The 20,631-nt window shown below is 39.4% G+C and overlaps 1 protein-coding gene and 1 long non-coding RNA gene across 11 annotated transcripts in view; one reads left to right on the top strand and one right to left on the bottom strand.

Annotated features, from left to right (window-relative positions):
- LOC117603138 (uncharacterized) overlaps positions 1 to 4,760 on the bottom strand; it is a 118,781-nt gene extending 114,021 nt beyond the window's left edge. For all 4 annotated transcript variants that reach the window (XR_004581149.2, XR_004581147.2, XR_004581146.2 and 1 more), the window contains exon 1: positions 4,265 to 4,760. This is a non-coding gene — a long non-coding RNA (uncharacterized LOC117603138). The remainder of the gene's footprint in view (positions 1 to 4,264) is intronic.
- Positions 4,761 to 4,767: 7 nt separating this feature from the next.
- The window catches only part of LOC117603132 (kin of IRRE-like protein 2), a 214,410-nt gene continuing 198,546 nt past the window's right edge, over positions 4,768 to 20,631 (top strand). For 5 of the 7 annotated variants that reach the window (XR_004581142.2, XR_013063214.1, XR_004581145.2 and 2 more), the window contains exon 1: positions 4,768 to 6,588. Coding sequence is in view for 2 of the 7 variants with exons in the window: in XM_034321963.2 (XP_034177854.1) it covers positions 6,483 to 6,588 (106 nt within the window). In the remaining 5 variants the exon portion in view is untranslated. The remainder of the gene's footprint in view (positions 6,589 to 20,631) is intronic. The other 2 variants (XM_034321963.2, XM_034321964.2) reach the window with 1 other exon arrangement.

Raw genomic sequence — 20,631 nt, 5'->3', positions numbered from 1 at the left:
CGGCTATCCTCGAAGGGAACAGTAACCATTTATAAAACACGAAACGATGGACAAAACAGTACGAAAGAAACCATCATTGTAGGTATATCGCGTTACAAACGTTGTAAACACGCGGGAAACATAAAAAGAGGAACGGGAAAACGATCGTGAACGAGAAAACGATGTGACTGACAGGCTTCATAGTTTATTCGACAAGTCGGAGAACAGACCGGGAAAGCTATAACATCGTATTCAACTTGTGCTTCGGGTTAACAGCCTGGGTGTTCGACGGTGTACCATGATGTATGACGCGGTGTTAGGTTTCAATCCTCGGGGAATACCATGAAAGCGGGTTCTGTGCCCGATGTAAAATATCGTTGATCCGGCACGCGGTCTGGATTAGTACCAGACACACTCTAACCAGTTCAGCAGCAAGTTCTGAATGGTAGTCACCGATTACCAGCGCACTCGAGCCTTTCGAATTTCCGTTCAAGAGGTGTTATCTCGGATAATCTGAATCGCTTCTCCTACTTTCAATTATGTATTAATGGATTTTTCCCTGAATCGAACATTATATGGATTATTCTCGTTCAACGTGTACGCGTTGGAGGGATTTCGATAGAAGTTTGCATAGAGGTGGAAAGAAAGAAGTTGTACACACTCGGCGTTATTTAATTGAGTAAAATTTAGAAAATGAAAATAATAAACATCCCATGATCCGTCATTTTAACGGGTTCCATGAATCTAGTGTTAAAATTGGAGCTCTCTCCATGGTCCGCCATCCGAAGAATACAATAAAGATAATTAAGCTAATCAGCGTTAATGACTCATCCTATATAATACTGTTAGAAAAGTTAGTCAATACTACCGAATTCCATAATGAAGAAATAATTATACTTAACTATATTTACGACAATTTAAACAAGGTTATTATCCATCATTTTTTAATATCGCCTACATAATTCATATTTATAGGATATTAATGTCTCGAATAGATGAATAGAAAATGGAAAGAGCACGTTTCATAACAGCGACATTAATCTACGTATTTTGGTGCGTTGAAACATCCTATGAATGTAAATATAATCTATAAATTCAAAGTTTTCATTCAAGAAGATACATATTTACTGTAAATGATTAGATAATTAGTTTGGAAGCTTAAAAAATGTTTACCCCCACCGCGGCAATATAACGAGAGACTACTGTAATATTAATATTAGCTATGATTTTGGAGAGACTAATATTTACGAAGTAACGATTTAATCTGAGATTTTTGTTCCCTAATAACAGTATTAAGGTTTTCGAATGTTACATCTCCTACGTTGTGTATAATACCCCGATGATTGATGGATGCATATATTACACGGAGTTTGAGCTATGGATTAAAACTTCGTGTCAAAGCCAATGGACTTTCCGTAATGAATAATCATTGTCAATCAGTAGCATAACGGAATTGCCTCTCCTTTGCAAGATTAATGAGCCCTTCATCGATGTGTGCCCGGAGTCGAAGACACAATCGGTACATTACCGATACACACGCATTTCTACGTTTCGAACTAATGACATGGGTATGCTGCATATTCATCGATATATTAGGCTACTAGCTATCAAATAGTGGATTTCAAAGCGTAGGGATTCTAACAGTTATGTCCCATTTGAATTTCTAATCTATCCTGTACAATTATGAATCGCTTTTCATAAGCAGAAGACAATCTTTCGGTTCGAACCGAAAATTGAAACGAAAGCCAGTCGTCGCAGTTAGCAAATTAAAAACGTTCGCGCAGAAACCCATGGTGTAGGTATCTTGACACGGATAAATTATTGTCGAAACTGACACATGAACCAAACCGGAGACCGACGCATGGATCAATCCACGCACGCACGTCAATCCTAGTCTCTGATAACAATTTCATCTCGACAGGTATAGGGATTTTTTAAAAAGTACGTTAAATCTGTACACTCCAAACGATTAGTCATGAAAGTTATTTAATTCATACAAATTGCCCGAATTTTCCTTCGTAAATATTTGCACATTAATGATGAAAATCCTCTTCCCATTTTCCTTAGGAAAGCTTATCTATGCACGGTACTCTACATACATGCATCATGTATACCAATTAGTACGTAAGTCCATAAGACGACTATACGTCTTAAACTGTAACAAAACAGTATCATACCAGGAAACGAGAAATCCTGTCACGTTTGACGTCATATCGCGAAAGGTAGAAAAACAACGATACGTATAGCTAACAGGTAAGCTGGAAATGTTGGGGAACGTTGAAAGGGGATTTAGGAAAGGTACCTTCGGAGATACCTACTCGATGAGGATTAGGAAGTGATTTACAGGCGATTCCCGATAGCGACGGAAACACGAAAGCCAGAATTTATCGCGATCGCGGAGAGTTCTCGTAGTCATGAAGTTTCGAGGTGTGTTATCTCGCGCGTGCACTACCTATGTACTAACTATCAGTTTTCATGAACATGTTTATGACGCAAATAAGCGTCCCTCCGACTATCGAAGCATATGTTTCGCGATGCTCATTAACCCGGTTACGATTCGGTGGCATGCTTAATTCTGTAACGGGACATTTGGAATCGCGCGGACCACGGAGAGGGGTGAAAATGTATTTTGTGTATCGAACACGCTTCCTTCCGCGCGGATTTCAAGCGATAACGCTTATCACGGAATTACAAAGATTAAATGTCCGTGCACGTTCGTTTGCATCGGTTCATTTTGAATTCGATCCGAAAGTCCCGCTAAACGTGTATTTACGAAAATGATTAACATTTGATACCAATTGTAATTTTACGGTTTGCATTTTAATGCGAGCGCACGCATAGAGATTTATTTAACCATTTCTTACTCAACCTCCATGGATAAATAACCGGAGAAAATTATCCTTTCCGAAAATCTAAAGGAAATGAATTTTTATTCAGCTATCTACCGAACTCTACGTTCCTATTAAAGTGTAACTACAATTCGCGGAAGGTAATTACTAGGTATGCCTGTGTGGAAGGTAGAGATTCCAAGAATGCATGCAATCACCAATACAGGTAAGTGCCACTTATGAATTTATGGTACACGTGAATAATAGACAGTCTTTTTATGAACGAATTGTGTAAGATGAATGAGAACATTAAAAAGAGAACTGTTAGACAATGTAATTGTGAGGCATTGTATGAGTCATGGGAAACGGATTTAGTAAAAACACAATGACTATTATGATTGCATGACGTTATTTTTAATACTTTCAATATTATGTTCAAAATATGCCTCTTTAGATAGAAATGGAGAAGGGTTAAGATTTTTGGGACTCAGGGCTATCGCATCTTCAAGGGCCCCCTTGGTCTATAAACTTGATTCAGAAATTTAAATTTACTCTGAATAAAATTAAATAACAATTAATCTTAAAGAAAATGGGCAATAGTAAAAAATTTTTTGAAGGGGCCCTTTGTATAATGGTGCCCCAGGCTATAGCCCCCCTTATTCCAGTACTGGATAGATATATTAAATATTGATAATTGAACAAGGAAAAATTCCTCTAGTTTTGCTCACGTAAGAAAAGTACTTAAATATATAAAAAGACTGTCTATAAAGTAAAAAAATAATTTTAACAAATATTTATGAACCTAAATATAGTTTGAATAGTTCGACATCAGATTTGTGTGTTTATACTTGTAAATTGCTTTAAAAAATGTATCCTCATATTTTGTGTGCTAATTATACAGAGGTAGAAATTCTATCATCGATTTAGTTTGTTAAAAGTGTGGGTAGTAGTTATGTATTCCGAAATGCAATATGGCGGACAGAGGCTGACGGATATTAATGGAAATTAATAGTTCTCTAATTCGTGTTTATAAAGACAAACATGAGCAGCAGCGTGCAAGTTAATAACAGGATTTATCTATTTACACAGTACACAAATAAATTTTCTATAATAATAAATGAAATTTTACTGAAATTTTTATGAATTTTATACTAACAACTGTATTCTCCTTTCATAAATTTCACCAAGAAACTGAATAAATAAGACATATAATTTCCTCATAAATAGATTTTTCGACGTATTTTATAGCGGATGATCTTTCTTCGGATAGCTTCTAAAGCGAGGCAATCCGAAAATATCATAGACATTAACGAATTTACACGGCATTGCAAAACGTACGAATTATGACCGCCATCTTTCCATAATGCGCATTAATTTCGCAAATGCGTAGAAGCGAATAAGCTTACCCGGCAAGCCGTGCGCCTTACATAACCTAGTAAATTTCAAGAATTCCTTACCTCTTGGTCGAATATCCTTCGTACTCCAGTCCAGTGTTCGTTCGTCTAATAAAAACGGTCCGGGTTGAAAGTGATTCAGCTAGAACGCGAGATGTTCCTTCACGGCTATATTGCGGCCTTTATTAAAATGGGAGGAACAACATCCCTCGACGCCGTTCGAAGCTGCCGTTTGTTTGCCGCGTTCCTCGTTGATCCTTCGAATATCCCACACCCGCGCACAAAATATCGACATCGCGACGATTACGGTGACTCATTAGCCGCGCCACTAAATCACTATGATTTCCTCGCGGCGTGCGTGGCGAAGAAAACGAGAGGAAGAAGAGAAGAGAAACTTGATCGTAGGAAATAGTTAGAAAGCAACGGCGGATAGCGTGCGAGAAGCGACGCGACGAGGACGGAAGTGCGAGCGTGCCCGAAGTTAGCCGACTATTAGCGAAGATAGCCGAAGCGACGTGCGGCGGTCTTTCGCGGTACTCAATGGTTTCAGTACCGAGCCGCCACAGGTCAGAACTCGTTGTGCCTCCGATGTGTCGAACATCTATTTTCTCACTGTTTTCAAACGTAATTTCGGTGCTTCTCGTGGTGTATGAATTAAAATCGCGTTGGAAAAGGATTCTCTAATAATCTACCGCCTGTCACCATCGACATCCATCTACATCGAGTATTTATCCGTTACTGGAAATTGGCACTGGTATGACAAGAGAGGTTATTCTTTCCGGGAACGCGTGCGGTCCCGCGAATGTTTATATACAACAGGGCGGTTGAATGTTTCGAAACACGGATTATCTCTCCGTGGTACGTGATTCTCTTCGATGATTCTCAGAAAAACGGAGACACGTGTATGCGTACCGGTATACGCGAATCCAATCGTGCTCCGACTCTTCGTTGACTGGATAAGAATAAGAGTGCAGTTTCGTGACACGGCGTAATTTACCGGTAGTGTATAAAGCGTGCAATGGCGGGGGAAACGGTGATTTACATTCGCGAGATCAATTTCGTCGACTGATTAATGCCGATACGCAACGATTTAATTGCATCATCCGTATCGAATCTCTGGATACCTCTGCTGCGTGTTCCTCAAGGTACGTTCCCGTGTAGTGTCGGTGCGAGTAACGACCTCTAAGATAGGGGTATACCGGCGAGTTCGTATGAACCCAGTGGTGCAGTAAACTAGACGCCGTGCCCGGAACGTTATTTGTGGTTAAGTTCGGTTGTATTCGGAGTTTGACGATTCTCGGGAATTCCAACTGGCACAGTCACGTAATGCCAGATAACCAGACCGTTTATTTGGAATCGTAAAACATTAGGAGATTCATCGCAACCGTATAACGATTCAATAACCCCATTCGATAGAAATTAGCTTATCGGTCGGTGCAATTAATTTTGTCGGTGGAATCGAACGTGTATCTCGGTCTCATACTTAACTCACTGCCATTATTTTAAAGTGTTCTTTCATTAAACTTGAACCGTGAATCGATTCATCAAAATCACAGTGATAATTGTGTTTCATAATAATTCTCCGAGTTGCCGTCGCGTCGCTTCAGAGGATTCGTTGATCAACCGCCTAATTCTCTCCGGTCCTCTAACTGCTTCAGACTCAATCGAAATCATTTTCCCTATTTTCCGGAAGAAACTCAGCGATTTTAGCTCGCCATTGGTACTTGAGCGTTCCGGTGAAACGGTCAAAGAGTCCGAGGAGGAAATCCGAGTAACAATCTCGTTTCGTTCAATTAATCTCGCGGAACGGGATTAATTGGGACACCGGTTCGAGATCCTCTGCTGGCGTAGCAATTAGGAGGGAGTCCGCGGTGGTAGAAGTTTCGTGATCGAGGTGGTGGTAGTCGGATCGGTGGAAAGAAGGATTGGTCGAAAGGACGATTAGGGTAGCGAAGGTCGAGCAGGTGACGGGGAGGGTATCGAGAAGGAATACGACGGTAACGTTGAGGAGGATACAAAGGCGTCGGGACGATGTGGACGACGGCGGCGCAATGCAGCAACGACAGTGGCACCGGCAGCAAAATCGGCAACAACAACGAGAACACCGACTGTACCGGCAGCAACAACAGCAGCTGCAATTAGTGCCGGCTCACGACGGTCGCGAGACTACGTAACCGCTGAAAGAGCGTCGGGACGCGGGGGCGGGTGGTTAGGTCGGTCGGTACGTCGTTGAGAGTTGGAGGTTCGAGGGTGTGTGTTCAGTGCGCGAAAGGGAGACAAAATGTGGTGGAGGTGCCGGTGGAGTGTCGCGACTACGACCACGGTGTTCGTGTTGGGGGTTGCCACGGTTTACTCGCAGCTGGAGATATCTGATCTGGATAAGCCAAGTGAGTTGTACACAGTTATTATTATTTATATCTGATCCTGGAACGGGGGAGTGATGGAGGTAATGGGCACCGTTGCTTATATACCGAATTTTTACGGGAACTTTTTGATGAAATACGACGGGGAACGAGCCGGAAAAGATAACTGCGAATAGTCTGACACTTAATTTATTTGGAACCGCTAGGTAATTCCAGTACTCCGGCTTTCCGAATAAAAAATAGACAAATTTTTGTGTCTACTGCATGCTATCATTCTTTTCTGCAATTTTTTTCAGTTTCATTTTTACCAAATGATAAATTTGTCGCTTTTAAAATGGCTAACGTTTGGGAAATGGTTACAGCAGAATAAAATTTTGATTGAACGTCATCGTATTCATAGTAAAGATTGTTAATTAATTATACTTTATAAGTTTTCTTTTAATCGTGATTCAAACTTATAGAACTTATACAAGAATATTACAAAATTGGAGCTCTCTCCATGGTCCGCCGGTTGACAATATTAATAAAATCTTTTAAACCGTTAAATAGTGTACTGAATACATTTCAACCTTTGTATCGCCGTCAGTAAGCTATGACCCGCGGGTCACCAAGTGATAATTTGATAATTTCAAGTAAACAATAATTGACGGGAATTAACATACCCATTGCGGATTAACAGCATTTACGTCAGAAGCAAACGTTAAAATTACAAATGTTATCAGCCGTATCTATATTTTATTAATTATCAAGTTCGCCATACCGCAGTCAAATCGTTATTGGCAGCATCATTTATTTGTATGTTTTTAATTTTGCGTCGCCTCCGAAAAGGTTGAAATGTATTTAGTATACTATTTAACGATTGAATAGGTTTTATTAATAGCTGTGGAGCATCGATATAAATGAAATAAAAATTATTTTATACTTTCAGCGATTACTTTTTAGTAATCGGGGAACATACATAAAAAAAAAATTGATCGAATCGAGTAACCTCCCCCTCTTTTGAAATCTGTTAAAAATGTACTTTATTATTCCCTCCAACATTATTTCCATTGAAAATATAATAACGGTGCTCGTACCTCCATCACTCTTCTCATCGTTTCAATATTTTTCCTTATTCATCAAATTCGAAAACATGTTTTCAATTGTCTAAAAAATTTCATATCTAATTAGAATTTAAATGAAACCAGAGTATCTCGTTTCAACTCCCTTTGACTTATTACATGTTACATTTCAATTATTTCGTTAAAAGCGTGCTTTTACTCGAGACACGAAGCTCTCTGTACCGTTGCTGGTAGCAAATTAGCAAGAAATTTAAGTGCGTCGCGTTTGTCACTGAAGAAGCGTCTCGTTCAGTAGTCGGATGGCAAAAAATTGCGTGTACGCTTTAGTACGTACTCAAGTACGTAAAAGTAAGGATTCGTCGCGTTCTGAAACAACTTCGCGAAGCTCCGTTTCGTCTGGAAACCATTAACATTATCTTTCATTGAAATGAACATTTTATTTATTTATTTATCGTTGCATAGGCTACTATGCGTTGGTACATTACTGCGTATACATCGGTAATTAACGCGTTTTTAATCACAGTGACATGGTTGGAGTCCCGGATGCGTGATATAAGTACGCATTATATAATCGTCGAGGATACGCGTGAATTTCCACGTCGATGAAAATCGAAATTACGAACGTTTCTTAGAAATTCTTGACGGGTCTCGTGATTGCATTTACCGTGGAAAAGTCGTGCGACGAGTATGCGAGAAAGAACGAATTTCCAGATGGACCGTGTTCGGATCTCGTAAATGTCAGAACCTTTAACTTATCACGTTAAAGCTGGTTCGCATTATCATAACCACTGATCCAAGCGTCTGGCTTATAGTAACAATGTGCATATGAGACATTTCGAAGATTCTGATTGAAATTAGCATAGTTATTTTCACCGAGTGAACGAAACGTCCACAAAATTGATTTTTATTTTAATGGTATTTTAGGATATGCCATAAATGCTATTTTATGATAATTTTATGTTATCAAATCGTGTCAGAAGTTTTACTGTTTAAAATCGTCCGTTTGATACGACGAAAGCTAATGTTTCATTGTTCGAACTAAACCGGGCGGAAAAATGAGAATGTCATTTCCGGAATGTAATCGCGTAGGCGTTTCTTTGTTAGAGAAAATTAATATTAAACTCTAGAATCCGTATATAGAGGTAATAAAAATGTAGAGCGAAAGTCGCCTTATCGATTCAAGCTGTGCCGCGTGGAAAGCAAACCTGAAGGAACGAGAATGACAGTTAAACTAGTTTAATTAAACCGCTGCTTTAAGCTCCTTCTGAATTTATCGTTGACTAACAAAGGAAAAGAAATTCCCGGAACAGAAGGAGAAGGGAAAAAAAGCTGAAATTTCAATAGCGAAGTTCAGCTTAGCGAGCCATAAGTCGGAAAATAATGTAGCACCGACTTTGCAGTCTTCGAAACTTCCCTGTTAAAGTTTTCTATTTATTACAACGATCTTTCCTCTCGCAGACTGCTTAATTATTGCTCTTTCTTGTTCCATACTTTCGATACAACGTAAAGTTGCGTTGGTTATCGATTCGATTCCTTGTTTCTAGAGGAACGTTGTTAATGAGTTGACCTGGTACGATAAAAATAGGGAAAAGCATTGCGTTCTTGAATTTGATATTTCAAGTTATTAATGCAATTTTTGTGATATTCAGAATTTTTATTTTATGACTTGCGATTATGAAAAATTATTATAATAATTATAATTATATATTATTCGGATATTTATAATTTTCGGGTAATTTCGATTTTTTGTTGAAATACCTAATTATTTCACTGATAGAAATAATAGCAAATAAAACGTTGCTTTGAACATCAGCCGACAGATCGACGAATGTGATAAAGCTAGGTTTAACAACTCAACGTCGTTTTTTCTTCTATTAATCAATGAAATTTCAAAAGGATCCATAATACGGTACGGAATGTGTCCTAACGGTACCTTTTCTGTCTGATTATCGCAAAAACTCGTAAAAGTTCCAACGTTCCTTCCTTCCTTTCAAACGGATTTCTAAATCCATGGTCTAATATCAGAGTGCCGGTAATCGCGGCAAATACGCCGGCCATTAATTACGGTGTCGGGTGTTAAAGAAAACTTAACGTCACCGTGTTTCGTAAAATATCGCTACGGAGGATATTGTTCACGTGTTCGTAGGCGATACGTCGAAAAACTGTTAATTAGCGTGGCACACACGCAGGAAAAAGCGTTCACCTCTTGCTTTTTCATCTTCGTCGACACCTGTTGACATAAATGTTCAACAAACCCGATTGAAACGCAGGGATAACATCCGATCACACGGTCACGGTACAGTTTTGTAACTGGAACAGGCAATTGCGGTTGCAATTAACCACTCACGTACACGATGAAAAGGTTGTAGTATTAATTTACTTCGATATTCGTTTCTACGACTCTTCAATCCCTGGTTATCATTTTGTTTTAACCGGCAATCGGAAAAATTATTTTTCCCTTTGAAGAGTAATACAATTTTTTAATTAATTATTACAGCTAAAAATTAAAGCTTATCATAGCCAGATTCCAGTTTTAAGAAAATAAAAAAATTACGAGCCATTAAAGTGCTAATTACCCTGTCGTTTGGACACTTGTATGTTGGTATTTTATGATTCGAAATAACCCGGTCCCAAATTTACGGGGATCGTAAAGATCGAGCGATAACACAGTAACTTAATTATTTTCTGGTGTGGGTATAAGTATAATGATGTTTGTGAAGAAACACCACTACGAAAGTGTAGGGAATTAATAATTGATTATCTAGTGCCATTTTTGTTTCTTGTGCCTTTTATGATCAGTTCTTCTTTTTTTTTATTTTTAACTAAATACTTATCTTGACTTAATATTTGCATATATTTTTTTTATAATTAAACTTTATTCCTATTTTGAAAATAAAATAATTTTAACTTCTGGGAATGAATAGATTAATATTTATAATTCAATTTATTTTTTCTTAAATTCTTAAATTCAAGTACACTGAATAAAGATAAGAGTTTGATCTTTTCAAACTAATTCCTCTACATTTTTGCTAACGGGTCAAAGTGGTCGAGTATCTGGCGCGCGAAGGGTAACGCCTGTTCCACGTCAATCTGGTTTCACCGTAGGATATTTTGTCCGTGACTTTCAAAGGTATCCTCTTTTTAGCATGAAACCTTTAGACGAGCGTTGTGCGGTAAACGCATAGAAACCTCTGTGTATCTTGCAAAACTGAGCTGTGGCTAACTGAACGCCCACATCGAGAGCTATTCAATTTTGCAAACCACCGGTGGTAAAAGTAACCGTGGTTGCTTTACAGTTAACTAACGGTTTCAACGACTTAAGCAGAAGATTAAAGGCATAGGTTATTTACTTCACTTTTCATGAAATCTAGTACAGTAAAATATTAATTATTATTCAAACGAGATACAAGTTACAACGTATACCAATGGCTAATTTTTCTTGACTAGCCAACGGGTTAAATGGTCGCAGACGTTATTTGTCAAAAAGTATCACATCCCTGAAAGGTCCTAATAAAAGCATCCGCTGGTGATGGCGATAAATCTTGCTTCGGTAAATTCACACGTCTTTGCTTGTATTCAAGCGGGCAAAGAGTTGGGGACAGTCGAATGTGTCAGTATCAGCATCGGCCAGCGAATGCCAATGGTAATTAATTTTTTGCGTGCGACTCTCGGAAGCGGAGGAACCGCGTACTGACCACGAAATCGGCCTAATGGGTAGCCATTTGTCATTCCATGAAGGGTGGAAAGCGGGAACGTTGAACGGAACAGGGGAGGGGGCGCGGAGACCTTTGCACGTCCTCGACAAAGACGATAATTTGCACGCGACTTCGTACACACCTACGATCGCCGGTGTACGAGTTGATGGAAACACGAGTAACGTTGTCGCGTAATTGACACGAAGATCGAGGAAAACAGCAAAATAACGCGAGTCCGAAACACGCAGCTTTAAAAACCTCCTTATCCGACATCTGACAAGCGGTCCCGCTATATTACGTGTCGCTGTTGATTGGTAAAGATCGAGGTAATGATTATACGTTTAGGATCCCTTCTGTCGCATCCATATCGTGTTCAAGTTGAACGTATAATTTGGGATTTACAATTGCACCTTTGAATTGAAGGTTAATCCTTTCACTACGCTCGCCTCTGCCCGGGTTTTATTAATTTTATTCATAAAATTTGATTGGCGTGAAGAAATTTTTCAGCGTCCTGTTTTGAAAAGGGAATAATATGAAATCCAAGGGTCAAAAGCATAGTCATTATACTCTGAAATAGTTTAATTTATTCATACGTAAAACGCAGTAAAATTTTCCTCTAAAACTATTATTATCGTACTATATGTGTTTAGTACACACTCAACAGTAAAAGAATAAAGATAAGGAACTCGAGCAGCCTGAAAATAAAAAGTGACTTGCCATAGCTTAATTTTACTAGTAATTAAAGTATGATTTATAGGAGTTCAAGTTCTTTCTTAAGTTCCTTCATAACGATTTTTACGTTCCTTATAAAACCACGTTCAACTAACTACATAAAAAATTATGAACTTGTGTAACTGTACTTATTTTAACTTTAATTGCAGCGTGTAACATTATTTATGATAGGAATATTTCATTTTGGAACGGTTATGTCTTGGGAAATGAAAGTATGTAGTTTAAGCACCTTTCTTTAAGAAACAGAAAAAATCCAGTATTGATTCAAAATATTAAATAATTTCATACATTTTTTTAAGGTAAAACATGATTCTTCCTTGTCTCACTATTATTCCCAACTGTGACAATTGCAAATGTTACATTTCCAGGCTGATAGCGTAACGGTGTACCGATAATTTCAACGGCATAAAAAGTTCTATTTATACGGTCTTTACACGCTAGTTGCACCTGGTTCAGGGTGCATACGTTTCCATTTAATGATATGTTTACTAATGAAAACACAAGCAAGGCTGGTCCGCTAATTGAAAGACACAAATCGTTCGTGTCATGATAACATTCAACACGTGAGATACATGATACGCTATAGAACCTTGAAAGCAGTATTTTTCTTTTTAATCGTTTATCTGAATCCTGTTAAAACAGTTGTGATTGCAATCTTTAGTTGCAAACTTGTCGAAATTGTGAGCAGAATTAATATTTTAAATTCTATAATAAATCAAGGAGATATGTTTTAGAGAGAGCCTCAATTTAAATTAATTTTGTATTTCGCATTACTTTCGTTTCATTTTTAATGAAAATTTTATTTATGTCTACATCATTTGAATACGCAAATTAGTAAATAAATATAACGTTTAGGGTAGCTATTCTCAACCTCTAATTTGACACCCCCGAATAAATAACAATTACCACTACACAAATTACTCTATGGTACCATAAACGTTTAACCAACAAACGTTGTCGCAATTTGGCATACAATTCGCTCGATTAAGTTGCCAGAGTATACCGAAACATTGATAAAATTACACAAATTACACGAATTCTCTGTAACAGTAGCAATCGTTGCGTTTGTTGTAAAAACTCGTTACAGGCAGGAACACCGTCAAGGATCGATATGTATCTCGTGTTATTATAATTCATTACGCGCGGTGTAATTATATCCTGACGAGGCGACGAATACATTTTACGTTTCGTATACCTGTTTCGTGGCAGGGGTTGAAAACGCAGAATATCGTACCCCCGGGTCTCGTCCCGCAAAACTGCAATATATGTAACAAGTGGACCGATTCCGATGCACCGATACTGCAGCTGCACTCGCGGCCCGAGCGCATCAAATTTTTACGAATATTTCCATTCGCGGTTTATGAAATATCAAACGATACCCGTTTAACGCAGTCACCGAGATTTCATTCGCGTTTTATTCCGTCGCTCGAACTTTTCATTACGCTAAGTTCTGATCGCTCGGCGCGGTATTAAACGTTCGAAAAAGAAGAAGAAGAAAAAAAAAAAAATTTCTTCGCCGGGCATCGTTACGATCGACTTCTTCGAAGTTATCTTGCCGGCTGAAATTGCATATTAGAGAATTCTCGTGGTGGAATGAAAGCGTGATTGAATAGCGAAAGAAGGCGGTTGCTTTTGCCGCGACGTTTAATTTGATTGGTTGGTTTCTCGGGAAAGTAGGTAGTTTCGAAAGCTAAACGAGCATTTTATCCTCCCATTCCTGGGATTCTTACGACCTACCTGGAGATCCAGAAAAAAAAAACACGAAAACTCATGAAAGGAGTCGATCTTTTTATTAAAAGAAAAAACACTGATTTTTATTTATTGTTCAACGTCAGAAAGGTTCGGTTAAAAACCAAATTCTTCATACCCTATTGTCGCAGCGTACAAGTTATTCATGGTTAACGCGTTTAATTAATCTTCACGAGCGGGCAGCTTTAATTTTCCTTGGTCAGCCGTAGTCAAAGCCGTATTAGCGGTGGCATAGGAAACGCGATTACACTAAATTTTAATTAGATCTATCTATTTGAATCTCGTTAATAAATCCGCGTCAAAGGATACAGGTTGCTGCTTAGTATTCATGAAATCCCTGCGGATGGCGTTGGAATAATTTCAAAATCAGCCCCCGCGTAAGGGGCGATGCGCGTTCGGAAGCGCAATCGTAATGGTTCTTCGAAACGAGTAAGACACGCCGTTTCCTTCGTTCGTTGCTCTCGTTTAATGGTAATTGGCTTTTCAGAGTGGCGAATCGATACTGACAGGATCGGTGGGTCGGTTCGATTCGTTCGGCTGGAATTTCATTTCACTTATTGGGAACAGCAGTTCCGTAAAAAAATTTGCCTGCTAGCTGTTCCCGTGCGGTAAGTTAGATTTATTCGTCGGAGCGGCAACTACTCCTCCAGGCTGGATGGAGGAGAAAAGACCGGCATTCCTCGCTTAATCGATAACCAGGCGCCACGATATATATATATCCGGAACGTGAGATATCGCGTAGCGGTTACGTTTCATATCGGTGATCAGTCGGTGGATACCGCGAACCTCTCACCCTTCCGGAAATATCCCGTGGCTGTTACCGCGATGTTTTAGCATATTAAATGCAATAACCGACCGCCACGGTTAGGTATCGCGGATCGTACCGGTAGCCGCACGAGTGTTCGGTACTCTCTGGGCGATGCAAGGAAATTTCGCGAGTTGCCGGTTAATTCGTAGTCGAAACTATTATCATAGTCATTCCGGTTTTACCAGGCGTGGCCGAACAGTCGCTAACGAGACTAGCCGAGTAGGCAAGACGCAAGGGGTTGGAATAGCCGAGAACAGGGGCGAATTGTTTTCAGTTCGAACGATTCGACGAAATGGCTGCCGGCTACCTGTAACAATATCTCGGAACAGGTTGCTACCTGTTCGCGTACCTTAGCTTACCGCAGATTACCAGCAATCCCTCGGGTTCGGGTAACAGTTACGCACGCTTTCAACGCGAGACAGAGAAGTTTGACCGTGTACCTAGTGGCTCGGCCCGCCGGCACCATCCGCTTCAATTCCTATCCAACGACGCCGTTCAATCCCCCATGGTGTTCACAGCACCAGGCTGACACAGGCCGAGAAATGAACTTCACCGCGGGATATATGTGTATCTCGTAGCGGACCGCTCTTCCAGACTCTCGATTAGCGGATTAAACGTTCGCCACTTGACGAGATAGGTTTAATGGGTTCGCCTCGTTTTGCTCCGATTTCGCATAGAATCAGCCGTAGCGCGGTGGAAATGAGAGGCCGACAGGTGTGAATCGTTTACCACCTGATTAGAGTGCGCACACTGCTATGGAAGTCGGATATTCTCAGCTAATGGACTGATAACCTCGATTCAAGATCAAAGGTGAATATTTTTGCCAGCTGTTTGGGGTGTGATTGATCGAGCTAGGGTTGAAAACTGTTATATTATCGATCAGGGTTAGGGGTAGGGTATAGCTTCAATTTTTATTAATAGGGGTGTGCAAAGTTTCATATTTAAGTAAAATTTAGAAACTGAAAATATGCAATGCAAGATTTAATTGAAATTAGAGCTCTCTCCCTGATCCACCGTCGGGGGATTAATACAAATTCGCATTTGAAACAAGTGACAGATGGAAATTCATTTTTCACGCGGTTACGAATTTCAACGGTGATATAACATAAAGGATTTAGCCCGTTGCAGAAAATGTCGGCCAATAGAGATTTTTAACACACCATCATCAGCCGAATTAATCCCAGGGCATTCGAGGCATTCATATTTCAGCGCTCACGGCGGGTGCGAGCAGCACGAACACGGTGTACACGGCAGCAAAAAGGTGTTGCATGACTCTTTAGAAAAAGCGAGGGAAACGTTCGTCAAGCCGCGCGAGTTTTACCTTTGATAGACGAGCGGAGGACTGGGTGACGTGCAACAACAACGCGAACACGTCCTCCGCGCGTCGGATGAAAGAATTCGAAGCGCGACATCCATTAATTTACCATAGAACAAAGTGGCCATTGACGCACAACGGTCAAGAATCCTCGTTAATCCGTGTCAACAGGATTAAACGCGGCGGATATCGTGAGATGAAAAAGAAAACCAGCGAGAGCAGCGACCCTGCTACGGAGAAAAATGCACGCGACGGTGATAAGGGATGAGAGGGTGAAAAGATACTCGCCGGCTTTTGCTCGGCTGCTAACAGTTACCGTGTCATATTCTTTTTCCCTTCTCCGTCGACCTTCTTCCACTTTCCTCCGCGATCTTTTCTTCTTCTTCTCATTTTCCTCGTTTCTAAGATGTCTCGTGTAATGAAATTCCTTTATTATTTTAATAAAAGATATTTTCCAGTTAGCGATCGGTACTCGTCAGTGACTCGTTGTACCTCGTACCTCGCACTTTGACCCTCCCCCTCCCCAGTTGCACGCGATTCATTTTCCACCCCTGGCTCTTTTCACCGTTTCCATGAAAACGTTCCAGCTTACGTAAGTTCGCGGCGAATATTGCGTTTCATAAACTTTACCGGACATCGTACTCTCTGCTCCAAGGCTGGCACGAAACATTGTTTCCTATCTGTGCTTGTTCATCTAACTAGTATTGATGTCTTTTATCACTTAGCCAACGTATCATCGCGACGGGACCAAAGCAATAGGTTCTCTTGCAAGTTTAACGATGTTTCTGCGACGAATTTCCGGCTGTATGTTAGTTTGTTATCATATCAATTTTAAATGCGATTTAGATATCTAGATGAGTGAAGATGATTTTAAGGTAGTTTTTAATTTGGATACATAAATACATAATAGAATACTTTGTACCCTTAATAGTTTGATTCGTTAATGATTATTACTTAAGATAAAATGTAAATTCAAAGAAAAATGAGGTTACACGCATGGTATTATAATATGAAACTTATTAACATGCATTTTTGTGCATACGGTGCATTTTACTCATGAATAATTTATGTTCAAATGTGAGATTTAATTATTAAGCTGTTCTGAAGAAATAAGACAATTAATTAACTAATCATTTACAATATGTACTGATCAAAATAAAGAATATCAGATTAATAATTAAATTCAGAAACTTTCTTTATACATAACTGAAGTTTCGGCTCGCCAAGTAGAATTCCATTTAAAATTAATAATTTTGTTTGTAATCTTACTATGTATTATGTATCCATTAGCACCGAAAAGAACCCTCAACACGAGTAGCAAGTTCCAAACTTTTCCAACAGTTGTGTAATCGTGGCAAACTGTCGCTAGCATTCACTTACACCTTGTAATCTCGTCGTTAAAAGGGATTATAATGTCATTCGTGTGTTGCCAGTATTAAGTCGGAACTAGTCCAGTTTAAGGACCAGTTTGCACACGTAGAGTCATTATCATATTCTAACCGTGACCCTTTCTCATAAGCTTGCATACGACTATCATTATAAATCTTCGTTTCGTGCCAATTAATGCCACGTATCTAAAGCCGCTTGTGAAAACCGTGCTGTGTTGGTCCATTTCATATCGGATTATTTAGAGGATCGCGTTGTTTCTCACGATCCCGAAATAACGTTATGAATTTGCATAGCGAAAATAAAATTATTCAAAAAAATAAAGGTAACGACCGAAAGAGATTCCAATGGATTCCGCTATAAATTATTATTTAAATTCAGAGGAAAGCATATAAAATAACCTGGATTGCGTGGAAAATATTGAACACCTTTCGGATTCAACTAAACCTGAAATACATATCATTTTTTCGAATGGAAATTGGACAGTAATTCACGCTTTTGTGTAGGTTTGATAAATTGTGTTTGCCAGAAAATCACTTGTATTTCGAAACGATTCGAGTGCTATTTGTTTCGAACGAAGGAAAACATAATGTGACATTTTATTTTGTGATCCATAAATGGGGCAAAAATATTCAACTGAGGATAATGTTTGGTAAATAAATTTTAATCGATGATTTTATTAGCCCTCGCGGGGGAGGAAATCGTGATAAATCGATGTCGCGAAATAAACGGAGTCACAACTCAACGGGAAATATAAAGGAGGCGGTGTTGGTGTATCGCTAGAAAAGGATTTCGGTATACCTGTCTTAGGTCCAATCTGCGGGAACGTCAATAAAATGCTGGATCTCTTACCTGGAAACATTCAGAAACGTTGTGATATCCTTTGTTGAAGATGAGAAAACGTAAAATCGCGGATGGGATCGTTTTAAGGAGCCGCTTCGGTACGGTTCTGTTTAGATTTTTATAGGCTTTTACCGGATAATCTCAAACGGAATACTCCTCTCCCTGATGAATGCCTGTATAAACCGGTAAACACCCATAGCTCTTTTTAAATTGGATTTCGATTCTTAAACTCCGGGCTGGCAAGGATTACCCAATCCACGATTCTTTGGAATCGAGAGTCAAAGTAAGACTCTGTTTTATCGGTGTTCGTAAAACAGAGATACGGACCTAGTTAAATTATTCGGAGAATAATTGAAAACAAACCTGCACGTATCTCCCAACTTTCGAAAATTGTATGTCTCTTAAAAAGGAAGTAGAGGTGTAGCATTTTGTTTCAAAATAAATATATATTCAGATCCAGTTTAATGTATCCTGTCATGTTTCTTCATAAGAACAATGCATCAGAAAGTGATTCGTTAACTGTCTCCACAGTATTTCCCTAAAGATGACAGAGTGACAGGTACACGATGACTGCGCTGAATACTAAACTCTTTAGGGCTGCTACGAAGGGTTTCAGTATCCTTTTTAGAATTGTCAACCATTTTTCTTCAGACGACGTCCTCCAAATCACAAAAATATAGAACTCTATCAGAAGATAGACATAAACCGACGCTCCACATATATAGGTCTCTCGTTATATTGCCGTGGACAGGGCCGTGATAGCGAAAAATATTGCAAACTTTCAAGCTCTTATTTAGAGCCAGTAGGATGCTTGACAATCCGTGGCAATATAACTAGAGTCAACGGTATATTGTCGGCATGCACCAAACGAATGGGTCGTTTGCAAATATCGAGTTTCAACTATAGAAAAATATTTCGCAAGATATTTAGACAAATTGCATTCGTTGCTGGCGCGGTAAATGACACGGATCGCGCGATACCAACGTGATCCTTGCTCGCGTCCCCCAAGGGGAGTGACTGTCATGTTAGTTAAGGCTACAACCGTTCGTCGAGTATCCGCTATCCGATCTTACCGGAGACCCGTGGGACACGGTTACACCGTGACCAGAGGCTTGACGAATCGTACGTGCCCTACCTAGCCAACGGTACAACCCAATTTTCCAATGTCATAATCCGACATTAGATAATCCATCCGGGCAACCCGATGATCGAGTGAGATAGTTTTTCTGGGCCAACCGCGTGCGCGGCTCGGTCTAACGTTTCAATGTTTTTGCCGTTGCGTAATGCGCGACCATTGCTGGAAGCGACGTGATTTACCTTTCGTCATGATTTATCTTTGCATTCCGCTTAATGAGACGGGGATAAAGGAACGAGTGGGTGTCGAGGAATTTCGATCCTCGTTTCGCGCGTTCGTTTGGGAACACCCACGAAATTGGATGACTGTAAGAAAATTGACAAACGACAATAGCCGGATAATCAAGAGTGTCGAAATGACGGATTACAGATTTCTTATTCGAATTCTTCGATGACAGACTTCGATGTCAGGTTTTACGTTGGCAATTGAAAATAAATATTTTAAATTGAAATGTTGAAATTAAAAAATATTGAGCAATTAAGGATAAACGTTTTAAATTGCTTATAATCCAGTGTCAGCTGCAATTTTCAGATCAATATACAAACAATTTTTATGTATTATATTAGGATAAAAAATAATGAATTAAATATCAATTGGGTGCTCTTGAAATGTTTGAAGAAACGACGATAAATTTTGTTTCCAAGTTCAAAAGCGATCCTTTTGTTTTTGATTTATAGTGAGAAAGGGTGTTTTCCTCGAGAGTACAAGATACTGATGATATTGATTTTATATCGATGCCAAGTATCCATGTATTATGTGTCTTTGACGTTTTTCTACCCCTGGGGATACGATGCAATTTTCAGTCGTAATATTACGATTTATGCAACCGTGTATCCATGAACGATAACATTGCGGGTTACCATAGTATACTTTTCGACTTCTTTCGTGCGCGTATGTTCGTAGCTGCAATCGATTCTTATTGCGACTGGAACTCGAAGAAAAACAGTCTCTTATCAATATATATAACTACTACTGACGTATGAAAATATATATTTACATATTATATGTAAAAAATATGATAACGGTGAGGAAGAAGAATTTCATTGAGTACGCCTGGTATTATATACCCTTTAGAGAAAGGAGAAAGACAAATTTCAGGTAAGAGACGAGAACGGAAATGAGGAGCGATTCCCGTTTTTCCTGTCTCGATATCTCTCGTTCATACTAATTCCGAAGTCCAGTCGTAATCGCAAAAGCAGCTCGTTAACGCGGTCCCTGAACTGGTCGAGGGATGACTTCGGCATCGATAAAAAGCTAATAATGTCGACCTTTAATAAGCTTCCACGTATAATTTACTCTTCCTCCGCTTCTTCCGCTGCGCTGTTTGCTTATTCCTCACGTTC

This window comes from Osmia lignaria, chromosome 12, assembly GCF_051020975.1.
Source record: "Osmia lignaria lignaria isolate PbOS001 chromosome 12, iyOsmLign1, whole genome shotgun sequence".
Taxonomy (NCBI): domain Eukaryota; kingdom Metazoa; phylum Arthropoda; class Insecta; order Hymenoptera; family Megachilidae; genus Osmia; species Osmia lignaria.
Note: the sequence above shows the minus strand (reverse complement) of the source record. Positions and strands in the feature narration are given on the sequence as shown.